Source organism: Clinocottus analis, unplaced genomic scaffold, assembly GCF_023055335.1.
Source record: "Clinocottus analis isolate CAN_PGR_092001 unplaced genomic scaffold, fCliAna1.0.p SCAF_17, whole genome shotgun sequence".
Lineage (NCBI taxonomy): Eukaryota > Metazoa > Chordata > Actinopteri > Perciformes > Cottidae > Clinocottus > Clinocottus analis.
The window spans coordinates 10,563,334-10,578,939 of record NW_027175898.1 but is presented as its reverse complement, the minus strand read 5'-3'; the positions used below and the strand labels follow the sequence as shown (position 1 = coordinate 10,578,939).

At 39.4% G+C, this 15,606-nt stretch overlaps 3 protein-coding genes across 6 annotated transcripts; 2 read left to right on the top strand and 1 right to left on the bottom strand.

Annotated features, from left to right (window-relative positions):
• Positions 1-1,058: 1,058 nt before the first annotated feature.
• Positions 1,059-3,455, top strand: LOC137788050 (uncharacterized). The gene is made up of 3 exons (XM_068580864.1): positions 1,059-1,757; positions 1,919-1,986; positions 2,441-3,455. Exons 1-3 carry the CDS (start codon positions 1,293-1,295, stop codon positions 2,541-2,543), a joined length of 636 nt encoding a protein of 211 aa, XP_068436965.1. The 5' UTR covers positions 1,059-1,292; the 3' UTR covers positions 2,544-3,455.
• A 140-nt stretch (positions 3,456-3,595) lies between these two features.
• On the bottom strand, positions 3,596-9,512 carry LOC137788226 (kelch domain-containing protein 1). Of its 4 annotated transcripts, XM_068581099.1 has the most exons (15): positions 9,446-9,505; positions 8,817-8,915; positions 8,374-8,490; positions 7,239-7,309; positions 6,895-7,012; positions 6,594-6,706; positions 6,092-6,179; positions 5,744-5,827; positions 5,502-5,582; positions 5,312-5,370; positions 5,081-5,187; positions 4,909-4,981; positions 4,688-4,772; positions 4,348-4,400; positions 3,596-3,967 (listed from the first exon to the last, which is right to left on the bottom strand). In XM_068581099.1, the coding sequence occupies exons 3-15, from the start codon at positions 8,479-8,481 to the stop codon at positions 3,832-3,834; spliced, it is 1,176 nt and encodes a 391-aa protein (XP_068437200.1). In that variant the 5' UTR covers positions 8,482-8,490; positions 8,817-8,915; positions 9,446-9,505; the 3' UTR covers positions 3,596-3,831. The 4 variants fall into 4 exon arrangements, with proteins under 4 accessions (XP_068437200.1, XP_068437199.1, XP_068437197.1 ...); XM_068581098.1 differs by having other exon boundaries at positions 4,909-5,187; positions 8,374-8,487; positions 9,446-9,512; XM_068581096.1 differs by having other exon boundaries at positions 4,909-5,187; positions 9,446-9,510.
• Positions 9,513-9,898: 386 nt separating this feature from the next.
• pole2 (polymerase (DNA directed), epsilon 2) lies at positions 9,899-15,361 on the top strand. The gene is made up of 19 exons (XM_068580656.1): positions 9,899-10,018; positions 11,081-11,181; positions 11,300-11,375; positions 11,465-11,542; positions 11,637-11,730; positions 11,845-11,919; positions 12,022-12,105; positions 12,193-12,249; positions 12,354-12,402; positions 12,519-12,591; positions 12,976-13,148; positions 13,243-13,332; positions 13,448-13,502; positions 13,900-13,959; positions 14,050-14,127; positions 14,256-14,364; positions 14,744-14,920; positions 15,052-15,119; positions 15,223-15,361. The coding sequence occupies exons 1-19, from the start codon at positions 9,948-9,950 to the stop codon at positions 15,239-15,241; spliced, it is 1,587 nt and encodes a 528-aa protein (XP_068436757.1). The 5' UTR covers positions 9,899-9,947; the 3' UTR covers positions 15,242-15,361.
• Positions 15,362-15,606: the final 245 nt, after the last annotated feature.

The following is a 15,606-nucleotide window of genomic DNA, read 5'->3' as shown; positions in this document are numbered from 1 at the left end:
AGATAGAAATTCATATTGAAATGGTTATAATCAGGATACCACAACGTGCCTTTCATGGAGACATTAACTGCTAGTGAGACAAGTCTTCAAACAAGCTACATGTCTACATCTTTCAGTAACATTTAAGTGAAGGAGCAACAGTAGATATTTCCCCAACAGCTTACATATGTTCCCTGAACAAAATCCAAAAGTAAAGTAGTCGATCGGACATCTGGTACATGCAGGAAGATTTGAATTTTTTTCTTCTCCTTCTCACATTCACAGTTTAGAAATACCAGTTGTTTAAAAGCAGGTGTCTTTGACTTGGTCATCCTCCAGAGAGAACAGGTTGCACAGCTGTCTGGCACACAAACACATATGTACACTGCGCACACAAGCAAGGAAAGAGAGAGAAAGAGACACTTAATGAAAGATAGCAAACAACTCCTTTACTCGGGTGAACTCTGGGTTCTCGTTGGACAGCTCTGGCTTGGGAGATGCTCCTGCTGTGTCTTTTGTATGTACAAGTGGATCAAACAAAAGCGTATTGAGGAATCTCTGGGAAGCCCAAGCTGTCGGAAAGGAATGCCCTCTTTTCTTGAGGCTCAGTGCTGAAGTCTTAATCAGTCACCAGAGGGGCTGTTGAGCTGGGGCCTCCTGGACACGGCGGGCGGACAGGAACTCACTCACTACTGACCTCACTTGCAGCAATAAAATCTATTAGCTGAACACAGGCGGGCCAAAGACTGGCCATTGTTGCAGTTGTGATGCATGTAAATCAAACTTCTGTTCGCCTGTTCAAATCCTTGTGAAGCGTCTTTCTGAACTTTGTCTAAGTTTTTTTTTTTTTTTTTTTTTTAATTTTTAGATGAAAAAGAAATTTCAAGTAGTTCTAGAGGTTCTGGAGTAAACGCGGAAGTTACTTTGGTCCAGTACAAATAATGGAAACATAAAGGGTGTGTGTTTGCCTCTACAAGAAGGCGGAGTTTTCTCCCTGGGGTCCTGAGCCAAACTGGGGTTACGTAACTGATACACAGCTCCTCATCCTGATGTGGACTTACAGAAGGTTTACAGGCAGCGCGTCTGTGAGCTTGCAGATTGGTGGCGGGGCATTTTTAAGAAAATGAGCCTTTTTTTATAGCTGTTTGTTAGCCAAATAAGTGTCCTACAGTCGTAAACCTAATTGAGAACTGACCGTAAACACTGCCAGGATCTTTGGTTGCTTAATGTTCAACTCTTGAAGCGACATGGTGTGCGTGGGGAATTTGGAAATGGGACTTTGCATTTAGGCTTTTGAAAGCAGAAGGACGGTCATGGGCAGCGGGACAAGCAGAGGGAAGAAAGTTGCACCTGCGTGTGTCAGCGAGTTGAACGTGACCAAAACAACTGCCGGTGTCACTTCCCCCAAACAGGACAGCCGTCCATTCAAGCCTCTCCAAATCCATACAGTGTTGCGCAACACGCGCAACCGTGCGCCACCGGACTGCCACAGCGAGGGACACGACTCTGACTTTTCGAGGGAGGACGATGACATCGAAGGAGAGATGGATACCTTTCAAACAGATTGCAAACAGCGAGGGGGAGCTCCCGGGAAGACGCATCGTCCGAAGAAGACGGTCATCCGATCCAAAACATACGGACTGTGTCATTTCACACAGGAGGAAGACGACGATCTCAGCTCAGCGACCGAGGAGCCACGTGGCTCTCACGGGGGACCAAGAGATGTAAACAAGAAGAGCGGGGACGCGTTAACACCTGCCTGCCCCAGTCAGCGCACCGTAAGGACTTTTACGTTGTACTATTTGATCATTATTGTTGATGGCGCAAGATTTATCTGTTGTTTTCAACAGTTTGGGATCGATCATTAACAGCGTCATTCTATTTGAATAACACAGAGTTAACCCATGAGTCCCGTTCTCTGTCCTCTGGTTTATGTCAGTCCTCCTCTCAGGGCTTTTTGACAAGAGGGGCTTTCTTGGAAGCTGTTCCCACATCAGAAAAACAATCGTAAGTGCACAGCTGTAATAAATAATGGATTTCCGAGCTCAGTGGAGTAGTAAAAACCGAGCAGGGCCAGATCAAATTCACCTAAAAGAGATCGAAATACCAACCTATTATTCCCAGGGCAGCTCAGAGTAGTCAGACGTCTGCAAGCAGGACAGAAACAAACAAGTGTCTGTCCGTCCCTGCTTTGTTTAAGGTTTGTGTGAAAACCAGTAGCTCGCCTAAAAACAACATATTTCCATAACATGCCTAAAGCACAACTTGACTGATATATTTCATACTGGCCCTTGAAGGCCTTTTGGTGAATCATATATTGGAAATCCATCAGTTGATTGTATGATGTTGTTGTGGCTTGATTTAATAATCTAGTGTGAAAATAACATGTTGAAAATATGAAGCATCGCCTGGAATTCCTGTTTTTATTATGTTTGTTGACACGTCTCTCCACTCTCCTCAGGACTTTTGGCAGCGGCCATAGCTCCTCTCTCACCACGCCAGTCATCCTGTACGATGGATCAGAAGAAGAGCTGATGGACACTATTGAAAAAGAGTTTAGTTGACCCCCAGCTGAGAGTGCAGCAGCAAAGCTGTCTTCCTTTGCAGCTGAACTCATGAAATACAGCAGTTTGCGAAGAAAATAATAAAAAAGAAATAGAAAAGGGAAGCCAGGTTTCTTTTGACAACATCCTGCTACTAAGGAAGGCTATGTTTATTGTATTTAAGCAGGATTTCCAATGTAATATGGTTTGTATTGAACACGAACTGCTGCAGTTAATGCCTCTGCATTTACCCAAGTCTTATTTACCAACGTGAAGCAGTGTAATCGCAGAGTTAAAACACCAACTTGAACAGGTGCCAGGAGGTCTTCCTCACAGGCCAGGTCTGACAGAAGCCTCCTCGGTTTGTTATCTGCAGTGGCACGGTGTCACTGTCACCCCCCCGCTGCATGGCCTCCCACAGAGAACACACACTTATTTGTTACCTATTACTTACTTGAACTTGGCTGTTAATAAGTTAAGGAGAGAGCACAGACATCTCCCTGGTTTCTAAAACTGAAATAGCAGTGGACGTACATTCTTGTGGCCATACTTTAACATTTTCCACCAGCAGTTTTGTGCATTTTGCGAAATGTATAGGGTATAGTTTTTCATAAGTGGACACCCTGCAAAGGTATGAGCCGGGGTCTATTTATTTAAGGTTTCCTTCCTGACCACAGTTCCTGCACTTTTCCACTCTTAAGAAGAAGGAATGCGTGAAACAGAAACGCTCTGTCAGGCTGTTTGGCCCAGCTGCGTTTCGTCCACATTCACTTAAAGGCTGCTGCCACTTAGTGGTGGAACATGGAAGTTGTGTATGAACACAGACTTGACCATTGATGTGGTTATTATATGTGTCAACAATCTGCATTTGTCACTGTTTAAGGGTAAATCCCAATGAAAAAGGTCAAAGACAAGTTTTGTAATTTTGTTTTATATTGGAAATAAAAATGTATTATTGCTGTATGTTTGATGATGTGTGAATTGCTGTGTGTTACCTTAGTTTAATGATACTTTAAATACCTCTCTAGTTCAATAATCCACATCAGGCAAAAACTGTTTTTCAGTGTGCCATTTTTATTCATTACTATCATCACAGGTTGTAAGTGTATCCAGCAGGCAGACTGTCCAAAATAAAAACTGCATCTCTAAAACCATAAAATAAAACACCATCAATATGTTTGAACAATATATTTAAAAAATGAAAACGCTGCCCCACAATGTGACTGGAATGTTCACACTGAAAGAAGTACAGTACTTAAATAAGAAATTGCATGATATTGCATTGTTTTTGGCTATAGCAATATTTGAACTATTCTTTCTTTGAAGGCCTGTAGAAAGTCATCCTCGTCTGTACTGCCGTCAGAAGTTTGGGAGGAAGGAGAGGAAGCTGATATCTGAGTGTCTCACAGTTCGTCAAATTCATTGCAATGTAATCCTCACAAATCCTGTCAGAAGAAAAAAGCCTTGAGTCATTTTCTCACTTCTATTTTAGGAAAAAGATCACATAAAAAAAGCAAAATGTAACCCTTGAATGAATTACAATCATACATCTAAAGGGATTTATCTTGATACAATATATCTATATTCAAAACATGACTTTAAAAAAAGGCAGATATTTTTAATAACCAGAACAGGAGAAGCACACATGAATCTAATATCGTTATTGATGACTACAATCTGTAAACCAACATGTAGATTATTGAGCTAACACACCTACATGTAATACATCCATCATTTAGTCCGAATGTCTATTTCTGCTATAAAATTATTAGAATGTTCTTTCTGTGGTTTGTATCTTATACTTTCAATACATACAGTTTCTTACCTGAAAAGAGGATATGGCTGCGTCTGGAAAACAAGTGCATCATTGCAGTGACCCTAAAAAGAAATATGCAAGATTTGTAAGAGTCCATTTTGAATATCATGCAGGTTTTCTGATGTTTTATTCCGTACAGGGACACTAAACAGCACCTGAACACATCTTCATTATGGAGCTGCTGAGAGTTACTTTACATGTCTCTACAGGTAGTTTCAGAGTTGCATCTGTGTGAATGTTAAATTACGATGCTTTTAGAGATTTGGTTCGTCATGTGATGATTTTGGGTCTGTAGAATTTGAATTTCACATCTCTTTTTCAACTTCTGCAATGTCTCTGTGATACTTACGGTATCAACAAGGAGGATATAATCACAGCTTCCACCAAACACAACGACATCTGAGTCTTTGCCTGCACTCGCTGTGTGCCACAATCTTGGACAGGGGGAAATCATTCTATTTAAAATATGTTTACAATATACAGTAACCCTGTTTAACTCTAACACAGAATAACAAATTAAAAACGGGTAATTTTTGGTTAAACATCTTATAAGCATTCATAAATTGCTACCTTGGCTTATTTTTAAAAGGATGCTCAATTTCTCTCCATTTCTTTGTTCCAACATCAAGCAACCACCCATCACCTGATTGAGAAAGCCATGTTATTGACCAAAAACAAACAATGAAAGAACCTAAATTGACCAAAGGAGAATAAAAGTGAAGACATGAGTACACTTTCTCACTCATTGGTTTGCAGTCTACACTGAGACCTCCAAACAGGAACAATGCGTCTGACACAGCTGTGAGCGTATGCCACGATCTGCCCACTGGAGAGGTGGATGCTGGGATTCTGTAAAACCGATTTTGCACAAAGATGTCAAAGACAAACCTATCAACAGATTATCCTGCCTTAAAATATAAATGCCAATGTTGAGATAGAAGTCTTGTGGGCACTTGTAGTCTCACATACGTACATTTCTGACCACGTCCATGTTTGAAAGTCCAGGCAGTGAACGTCATTCGTCCTGGTTTCCTGCATTTAAAAGAGGAGGCGATGAAGTTACTCATGCAGACTTTGATTTGACTTTCCGTGCTTGCTGCTACTGCTGACTTTTTGTTGATATGAATATATGAGAAAAACTAAATAGCATGTAAAACTCTCACCATGACTCTGCCTCCACAAACGTATCCTCTACAGCCGATTGCTGCACTGGCGTGGGCGGCCCTGGGGGCTGGAGCACGGCCCTGCACACAAAAACTGTCACTGCAAAATCATCTGAGAATTTTGAAATTGTCTCAATACTGCTACACATCCGTTATCGCTTGAATCTCACATCACTTTTCAGAATCTAGTCATTGCACTGACTGCATAAAAGCACAAATCCCACTCTGATTCCCGCGCTCACATGGGTCTGTGGTTCAATCCAACTGGCTTTCTTGGTGTCAAATATATGAACCTCATTGTTCCAGCCCCAGAAGACATCTTCCATCTGAAAACAAGTGTTTAGGATACAATTATTTGTATTTATATGAGGGTGTTTATAAGTATTATTGGTCAGTTGTGTGACAGGATGCTGAAATGTATCTCTTTCTGGCCTGACACATTTTAGAACAAAATCTTGTGAAACTAACAAAAGAAAACAGACCTTCAAATAAGTGATATCCTCGTTAAATTATTTTCACTGCCTGCCCTGTGCTGTTGGCATAGCACATGTGGAAACCAGTGACAGATTTATAGTCAATAAATATATTACCCATGATGCTTCATCAACAATGAAGCTTCTGTTGCTGTTATCTACATTAGTCAGCAGTTTGCGACCATATCCTCCAAAGTAGATGATCCTGGAGGACATTAATCAAAGATGAGCACAATTACTATCATGCAAGCACAGATTCTGGGTTCAGTTGGTAACGAAGTGATCAAAATCTCAAACAAGTAGCTCTTATTTCCATTTTACCATATAATTAGACCGTAAAGGCAAAAGGTATGCAGGTGGATGTTTAAGACAAAATAAGCTAAAAAAAGAGGGTTAAAATGATGTATTGTAAACTTACTGATAGTAAAATATATGATATTAAAATAACCCCAATGGGGTGCACGTCCCAACCCAGACAAAAACAGCAATAGAGGGGAAGGTGAGGCTGTCTGCACACTGCCATTTTCAAGCTCCTATGTTTTTATTAGTGCAATGTTTTGACTTGCAACAGCTCCAACTTCAGAGTTAATATGTATATGTTTATGGTTTCAAGGCGTACCTTTCATTGTAAACCCAGCAGGACAGTTTGTCTCGAGGTGAAGGAGCAGAACCCATCTCATGCATGATCTTCTTCCACATGTATTGACCATCTGTCAGGTTGACACAATAAATCTGTTTGAAGGCAAACAGTGGTCACTTCTTCATGTCAACTTGGCTCAGCCTAAAATGTGACATTTGAGTGATTCATTGTGTCAGTGTATTCACACCATAAAGGTGATTTTACACATAACATACTGTATGCAAAGCAATCCATATTTAAGGTGTCTTCAACTGTGTGGAGTATTAGTCATCAGCCTCACCTCATTGGTTTGTCCATTGTCATCACAACCTCCAAATATGTACAAGTGTCCATTCAGAGAGCAGCCGCAGGTCCCCGACATAGCGGGAGGGACTTCCCCGGGCATGTGAAATACCTCCCTTCAAAATAAGTGAAAAAGAATGTGGATAAACTACTTAAATTACGACAAATTCTTTCAACAACAGCAGACAGCGAATCATTCCAGGCAAGCGCTTATTATTCCAAACACATAATGTTATAATTGTGACATGCTTGTGCAGTATCAAAAAGAGGGAGAGAATAAGTGAATATTATTATTGTTTTGACCACTAAACAGCCACATTTTAATTTGTTTTGTATTCTTACCATGCACCTCGTTCTAAGTCGTATACCCAGATTTCATCGCTGGGGAGGAAAACTTCCTCATCAGCAATTGACTGTAGAGAATACAACATGTATTCATCACATAAATAGGTTCAGTGGAGATATGTCAATGCAATGATATCATCAATGTATAGTGAAAATAATTATGTGGAACGCGAAAGCAAGTAAGTTGTATTGTGTACTCAAAAGTCTAAACCATATTAGCATGCTGGTTTGCTCAATAAATATTTATTGTATAGAGTATGTGTGGATACTGTGGACGAAGTTGTCAGATCCTTCAATTGAGTCAATACTACATTATAAAAAATACTCTATGACAAAGGTTCTACATTTAAAATGTTTGAGTAAAAGCAAACATACATTAGTATTTTCTACAGAATATGATTAAAGTATAAACAAAAAAACTGTTACGCATGCAGTCTCAGTCATTTCACAATGTTATATTCTTACATCTATTACATTTTTTAATTATTATTATTGTATTATTAATTGTGCACCAACATGAAAACAGCATCTTAGCTGTAGTTTTATCTGAATCTATATGTCACAAGCTGATCATGTGCTGAAAAGTAAAACAGAGGAGGCAGGTGCTCACCTCATTCCATGTTGGAACAACTGGGAGGCCTACGACTAACTTCTGTGTGAGGTGTTTTATGCCGTCACGTTTGAATGTATGTGACATTTATTGTTTTCATGTACTTCAGACCTGCTTCCCTGCTGGGGTTGAAGGCAGTCGGTAGTGAAATAGATCAGTGTGTATTTCAATATTAGGTAATAATGTGGTTTTAATATTGTTATTATGTATTTATCTGCAGAGCACGGGTTGTCTGCCTGCCCCCCTCAGACAGATTGACAATAAACAATGATGTGCAAGTGGAGCTCTGGCACTGCTCTGTTAATACAGCTGGGACGTACACAGTGAACGGCTTAAGGTGGGAGAATATGAATTGCAAAGCTCGACATCTGTCATAAAAGCATCTTACTCTTTACCTCCTAAAGTGTCTTGTCATATGCTCGTAGTGGCTTGCAGTGGGACAGGGGCAATGACCCTGAACCTAAACATGCATTGAATATGACGCAGAACAAGCTGAAACGTGTTTGGTTTTGTTTTACTCACCATATAGCCCCCCCACACATAGAGCAGGTCCCCCTCCACCACAGCCGTGTGTCCGCTCCTCTCCCGGGCCACCAGCTCGGAGCAGTGCCTCTCAAAGGCGGCGTCCATGGCTGGCTGCTATTAATAGAAAGAGAAGCCTTTTGAGAAACATAGTTCTGTCTAAATATGTTATCTGTGTCAGGTTGTCAGCTGAGGTTGTAATAGTCAGGGAAGTAACGCCGAGCAGAGGCAGACAGACCAGGCTCCTCATGTTGTTCTCCTCGGTTTAAGATAACACGAGTTGGTTTACGTGGTATTTGTACAACATTGGAAGGAATTATGTCCGAAGGTCTATCCTTACATAATGGTGGGTAAAACAACAAACAAAATAAATTATATTTATGAAATATAATGGCCTATTTTTATGTTTTTTTCTCCGCACAATCGCTTGTAAACATACTCACACGCTACAGTTCGCTTTTAGTTGTCGTGACGTTTCTTCCTCATCTTGTGAAAAACACCCTCAGTCCAAAAACACAAATGTCTCGTTGCACTCCCATAAGCTGCGTCAAAACAGTTACAGAGTTAATGCATAGCTTCCGGTCTGTATGTACATGTCAAAATAAAAGCTTTCTGTTTGGGTCTCTGAATTCAAACTACGGTTTTGCAATGTTTACATGGTCGAGTTACACTGAGCTTCAGTCACAGCCTTTCGATGTGATTGCTGTTGTGTTTAACTACTTATATACACTTCATAGACACTACACTGCACATACTTTGCGTTTTTTGCACTTCTTCTATTAGTTTTATACGCTCTGTTTTGGTGTAATATATGGTCAGTTAAAATATGCAAAAGTCCCAGATATTACTTTCCATTGTGAATGTGAATCCTGCAATACAGTTTGACTTTGGGTGAGAAAGCAGAACTGATCTCACGTGTGATGCATGCATAAACGTAAGAGTGTATTTGGCGCCTATCAGGTAGAAACAATAGATCAGTTTGAAGTTAAACACTGATAACTTCAAGTCAACTTTGCTCAGTGATAGACTATCAACACTCAACAGTTTCACAGGTCATGATACCTTCACTGACCTCCTGAACTCAGTAAATGCAATAACCATTACTTTTATCTGGATCAACTTCTTCCTGTCACCGCGACAACACGTACAAGAAAAAATACCACTTCCGGTCTTTTTTTCTCCCCAAAATAAAAGTAGTTTATAATGACCGTTATAATTGTTATTCTTCTACAACACGCCAATAAATAATAATTGTGATGGTGTACATGTCAAATAAGGCAACATAAACTCAAAATGATGACACCTAATTGTAATAGTGAAACAGGAAACACCGTTTTAGTAAATTAGATGAGCAATACACAGATAAACATGAGATTCGAAACTCCGAAATGAAAAAAATACATATAGAAGGAGAGTTGAAAGCTTTACATTGAAGTAATTGAAGCTAAACATTTTATATATTTTTTTTAAAAACTCTCTCTCTTGCTAGTAGCGCGTGATTCTTCAGCGGAAGTGATGAAATACATGCGGAAGTTGATATTTAGCGCCAAATCTTGAGTTGGACAACAACAACCATGGATGTCCCTCGCCAAATCAAGACAAAAGTGTCCGCTGGCTTCAAGATGCGAGGACTTATGCTACGACCGTATGTATTTTAATAATAGCTGACCGTTGTTGTGATGTGTTTGCTCTTACTGGGCCGTTACTGCCCTTCACGAAGCAAGGAAAGATAAGACACCTCCAAAAGCGACAGTCCCGACGCGGTCCATACTTTCATCTTAAGTGAATGATAGCGCATGAAATAAGCAATAGTAAGCTAAGTTTGCAACATGAAGCAGATTGTGGTTTTCTGTTTTTAATGTTTGTTTTTGTATTTAATGTTGTCCAGTAGGTGCCTTTTAATCGCTTAACGTTATACATTATATGTCTATGGAACTGCTTTTAATCTCGCTCGCACTTTTAGTTTAAATGCCTGCAGTAAGGATCTGTTTTTATAGCCGTTTGACTATTAGAAATTGTGAAGTTATGAATATCAATATGTCATTGAAGCTGACTTCGAAGTCACTTTTCTCTGAAACTGTACAGTAAATTCTCATGGCCATGTACATGTGCATGGCAGAGTTCAACATGAACAAGTCTGCATTGTAAGGTTACTTTACAAATGTAAGGATCTATTTTTATAGCCGTTTGAATGTTGGAAATTGTGATATTATGAATATCATTATGTCATTGAAGCTAATTTTGAAGTCACTTTTCTCCAAAACTGTACAGTAAATACAAATTTAAGGATCTGTTTTATAGCTGTTTGAATATTGAGATATTGGGAAATTACCTTTGAATTACGTTTTTTGTGCTATGCGGCTCACTCGGATGAGGGCTCACTTGACCGTAGTAAACTAGCTATAACCAATTTCAGCACGAAAACATCACCTGGTTCCAGGGATTAACTGAAATTGCTTTTACTCCCTACACATACACTGAATTCTCAACTATTTCCAACTGAAAAAAAACATCAATGTAAATATGTAATATATAACAAACAAACAATGAACATTTGAAAAATGTTTTCGCCTGTTAGTTTCTCAAGTGTAAATATTAAAGATTACGTGTGAAATGTTTCCAGGGCATTTTTTAACATTGAAGCACACACAGGCGTCAAAAAGAAGAAAGTATAACAACATGCACATTTTCTTGTTTTGTCCCCCAGTGAGGCCAGCAGACACCTTGTTGAGGTCCTGGAGTCTGTCAATGCCTCTGAACTGGATGATATTATCGAAAAGGTTTTGGATGCAGTGGAGAAGCAACCATGTAAGAACAGTACTGTCTCTACGGATCACTGTTTAGTGCACAATCAGCTGTATGCAGGGCTTACTGAGTTTTCCTGAAGCGTGCTTGCAGGTTGTGACCACAGTGTGTTCTCCAACAGTGTCCTCTAATATGATAGAGCTGTGTGTGGTGGAGACTGCAGTTCAGGATTGCACTCAGTCTTGTGATGAAACCATGTAAGTGCAACCATAAAAACCATAGACTGTGCACCAAATTCTGCAAAATTAAATTATCTTAAGCTAAAAGTTGTCCAACTTTCTTCCAGAGATAATGTTTTTAACATTATTGGAGCCTTTGATGTGCCAAGATACATTTACAGCGTGGAGCGGAAGAAATTTGTACCGTGAGTGAAAGGACCATTTCTCGTTTTGTGTCAAAATCAACCGCAAATGATGTAAATTAGTATTGTTTTATTTTTGTTGGCGTTCTTCTATCAGCATTACCATGACGAGCCATTCAGTACCCAGTCTGTGTGGTTTGGCCAAAGACAAAGCTGAACTCTTCAGGGAGCGCTATACCATCTTACAACAGGTCAGTGACTTTCTGGTCGTTATTGAACGTCCAGACGGTTGGGGCTGATCCACTCCCTTCGCTGCTATTTACCAAATATGTAGCTTGTACTTACACAGACATGTTTTTTTGTAGCGTACCCATCGGCACCAGCTCTTCACCCCACCTGCAATAGGAGCTGCTGTTGACGAGGGTCAAAACAAATTTCAGGTAACAAATATTAAAACACTAATTGAAAACAAAATGCATCTTACTGTTTTTCAACACTAACAGATTGTTTTTTATTCATCTTTTTTTGTGTGTGTTTTCTAGCTCAAGACAATTGAAGCACTGCTTGGTAGCACATCTAAACTGGGAGAAGTGATTGTACTCGGGATGATCACACAGATGAAAGAGGTGAGTTAGTGAAGTTCTCGGAAGCTTTCCTGTATTTCACTCAATGTATTATCTAGTATCTGAAACGTATGTTAATTTTTGGTTTAGGGTAAATTTTACCTGGAGGACCCAAGTGGAACAGTACAGCTTGAAATGTCCAAAGCAATATCCTTTCATATGTTTGTGTGAGCTGGTCATCAAAAACTACTTTATATCATACAATACGTTGTTGCTTGTATATTGGATGTATTCCTTAACAAGGTTTTTACCAGTTTCATAATGGCCTGTACACAGAATCCTGCTTTGTACTAGCAGAGGGTAAGATAACTACAAATACTACTGCAGTAAAGATTTTTTTTTAAATGTAGTAAGATCATAACAAAGTATTATTACACATATATATATATTATTACAGTGACGGTTTTGTCCTGCAGGTTGGTACGAGGACTCTGTTTTCCACGTTAATGGCTTCGGGTTTCCACCAACAGAGTCGTCATCGGCCACAAGGTTCGTGGATTGGAAGAAAAGTGTTGAGACACATTTTCAAGCCAAAGTAGTGAAGCGTCAGTGTAGCGATAGATACAACCTGACATTAGAAATTGGAGGAAGTAAAATAGAGCAAAGATTTAGGTGGAATCTATTTTCATATGAAGTTTTTTTTAACTTTGTTGATGATATGCAAAGAACATATCATTGAAGTAAGATCCATGCAAATACCATCAGAGTATCAAGACTGTCTCCAATTTCAATATAGCATATTCATTTAAAAATATGATTTATTTCAGCTATAAGTTCAGCATTAAGTTACCTTTCCAGAAGGCTTAACTCTTGTATAGTGTGTACTGTATGAAGGACACAGTGACTGGCTGACGCGCCTTGCTTCATTGCCAGGGCATACTACGGCAATCTGAACTTCTTTGGTGGTCCATCCACCACTTCGGTGAAGGCTTCAGTCAAGCTGAAGCAGCTGGAGGAGGAGAATGAAGATGCCATGTTCGTAATTGTTTCTGACGTTTGGCTGGACAATGTTGAAGTGATGGAAAAGCTCAACACTATGTTCTCAGGTCTGGTATTAGATTTGGTGTATCTTTTATTGGTTCAGATTATGCATGATATGAGACACAAATCTCTTAAACTTTGCTTTGTTTCTTCTTGCAGGCTATGCATCGATGCCTCCTACCTGTTTCATTTTGTGTGGAAACTTCTCTTCTGCCCCGTATGGAAAAACACAGATCAAATCACTCAAAGGTGACACTTTGGGGTCCTCATCACTCATGACCTACTTTAGATTTTGAGATCTGTGTGTGTATTAGATGGATAAATGGACCGCATTTCAGACTCTAATAATTTGTTCTCCTTTTAGATTCATTGAAGGCACTTGCTGATGTTATATGTGCATACCCCAGCATTCACAGCAGGTAGGATCTGTTAGTTGTTACTGTAGTCTGTTTTATTCTTAAGGGTTCCCTGCTGATTGTTTCCCCTCTGGTAGCACTCTGGCGCTCCTGTTTTGTTTACTTAGCACGTGTGTGCATGCAGGTGACACAATACACTGCTGCCAATGGTTTCACATTCCACTGACCTGTGTGTAGCAGTAACGTACCAAGAAATATTGCAATGCTGGATTTAAAATACTTGAAATTTGTTTTGCAAATGTGGAAGCAAATGCATTGAACATGTTTGTTTGTGCTAAAGTGTTGAGCCACACTGAATGTCAATATTAGTTTTGTTTGTTAGTCAGGATACACCACAGGGCACCTTGAACTATTCGATATCAATGTATTTGACCTAAATGTGTTCACCCTTATCCTGCAGTTGTCGCTTTGTGTTTGTTCCTGGCCCCGAAGACCCCGGTCCAGGCACCATACTGCCACGGTAAACATTCAGAGACGAGTGCTTTTCAACATCATTTTGTGGGTTTAGTTTAAAAGTTATGACATATTTGAATTAATATGTTTTCCTTAGGCCTCCTTTGGCAGATCATATCACAGAGGAGTTCAGACAGAAGGTGCCATTTTCCGTGTTCACGACTAACCCATGCAGGTAAAACGTATGAGGCATTTAAAAAAGTATCACAAAGTATTTGTTTTGTAGAGTTATCAGAGTTCTGGTGTTTCGGCAGTGTTTCTGTTTTAGAAACTAAAAGTGACCTGCTTTGTTTTCCCTTTCAGGATCCAGTACTGCAGCCAAGAGATTGTCATTATCAGGGAAGACCTGGTCAACAAGATGTGCAGGAACTGTGTCCGGTTGCCCAATAACAATCTTGACATTCCAAACCATGTAAGTTTCAGCTTCTCTGAACAAACCTTCGTAATGGGGGAAATTCTTCTCACTAAACACATGTACAGCATTATTACTTGAGTTGTCAGAGATTTGAATTTCCTTTGTATGTAGTCATTTACGTTTTGGGCATTAATTCAAAGTGCTCCTTAATAGGCATGGGACAATATTAATATTACGATTCATGATGTTATCCAGATAATCATTCAAATGTGCCAAAAAAAATTTAAAAAAAAGTTTATTCCGCAATACACTCCTATATCGTCCCATACCTACTCCTTAAGCAATGAGTTTTTGCTGCAAAACTGTTTGGAAAATACTCAGCCTTGGTCTCACTCATGAAAAAACACAATTTGAAATGTCCTCCTCTTCTTCCCAGTTTGTTAAGACCATCTTATCCCAGGGTCACTTGACTCCACTACCTCTGTATGTCTGTCCTGTATTCTGGGCATACGACTACTCCCTGGGTGTCTACCCCGTCCCTGATGTCATAATCTTCGCAGACAAATATGACCCATTCAACATTAAAAACACAGACTGTCTCTGTGTCAACCCGGTAAGAAACAGAAGCCTAACATTTTTCTTAAAAAGAAATAAATCATTGTTTTTAATTTTCTGTCAAAGTTATATCATTGTCTTGTCTGAATATGCACTAATTTTGTATTTGTCTGTAATTTATTTTTACAGGGCTCATTCCCCAAAAGTGGCTTCACATTTAAGGTGTATTACCCATCCAGCAGAACTGTTGAGGACAGGTGAGATGTGTTCTTCAGGTTTCACTTTTCTCTCCACGTCATTCACTACAGATAACTGTAGTTTCAAATGTCATACTAATCAGTTATGTGTTTGTGTTTGCAGCAAACTTCAAGGACTCTAAAGAAAATCAAGGATCAAAAAGTGGATCCATGTCAATTGTTTTGTACATTGCTTATGTATGATACCGAATGTAAATATTGATTTGTAATCAAATTGCTGTTGTGGTTTATTTTTGTATGTCTCTATATCATGTATGTCTGTCGTGAATAATAAAGGTTTTATTCATTTCCAGAACATTCTGACGTTTGTGTATACACAACTATCAGCCCTTTATTGAGCAATCTTTGAAACGGTATAGTCTACCTTGTATTGCTTAAATGATAATCTATAGTTTTACTTTTGACTGGCATTTTGAATGTGGGTGGTTTTCTGTCTACCCATTTGTTGTTATTTTATTCAAGCAATGTGTGAACTAGGGTTGCACTC

What these genes read in the sequence shown, in the direction of transcription:
- LOC137788050 (XM_068580864.1), top strand. Translation starts at nt 1,293, where the DNA reads ATGGGCAGCGGGACAAGCAGAGGGAAGAAAGTTGCACCTGCGTGTGTC. An exon ending in CCTGCCCCAGTCAGCGCACC is followed by an intron (nt 1,758 to 1,918) that starts GTAAGGACTTTT and finishes GGTTTATGTCAG; the next exon opens with TCCTCCTCTCAGGGCTTTTT. An exon ending in CCCACATCAGAAAAACAATC is followed by an intron (nt 1,987 to 2,440) that starts GTAAGTGCACAG and finishes CACTCTCCTCAG; the next exon opens with GACTTTTGGCAGCGGCCATA.
- pole2 (XM_068580656.1), top strand. Translation starts at nt 9,948, where the DNA reads ATGGATGTCCCTCGCCAAATCAAGACAAAAGTGTCCGCTGGCTTCAAG. An exon ending in GCTATACCATCTTACAACAG is followed by an intron (nt 11,731 to 11,844) that starts GTCAGTGACTTT and finishes GTTTTTTTGTAG; the next exon opens with CGTACCCATCGGCACCAGCT. An exon ending in TGATCACACAGATGAAAGAG is followed by an intron (nt 12,106 to 12,192) that starts GTGAGTTAGTGA and finishes TTTTTGGTTTAG; the next exon opens with GGTAAATTTTACCTGGAGGA.
- LOC137788226 (XM_068581098.1), bottom strand. Translation starts at nt 8,481, where the DNA reads ATGGACGCCGCCTTTGAGAGGCACTGCTCCGAGCTGGTGGCCCGGGAG. An exon ending in GGATTGAACCACAGACCCAT is followed by an intron (nt 5,583 to 5,743) that starts GTGAGCGCGGGA and finishes TTTTGTGTGCAG; the next exon opens with GGCCGTGCTCCAGCCCCCAG. An exon ending in ACATGGACGTGGTCAGAAAT is followed by an intron (nt 5,188 to 5,311) that starts GTACGTATGTGA and finishes TCGGTTTTACAG; the next exon opens with AATCCCAGCATCCACCTCTC.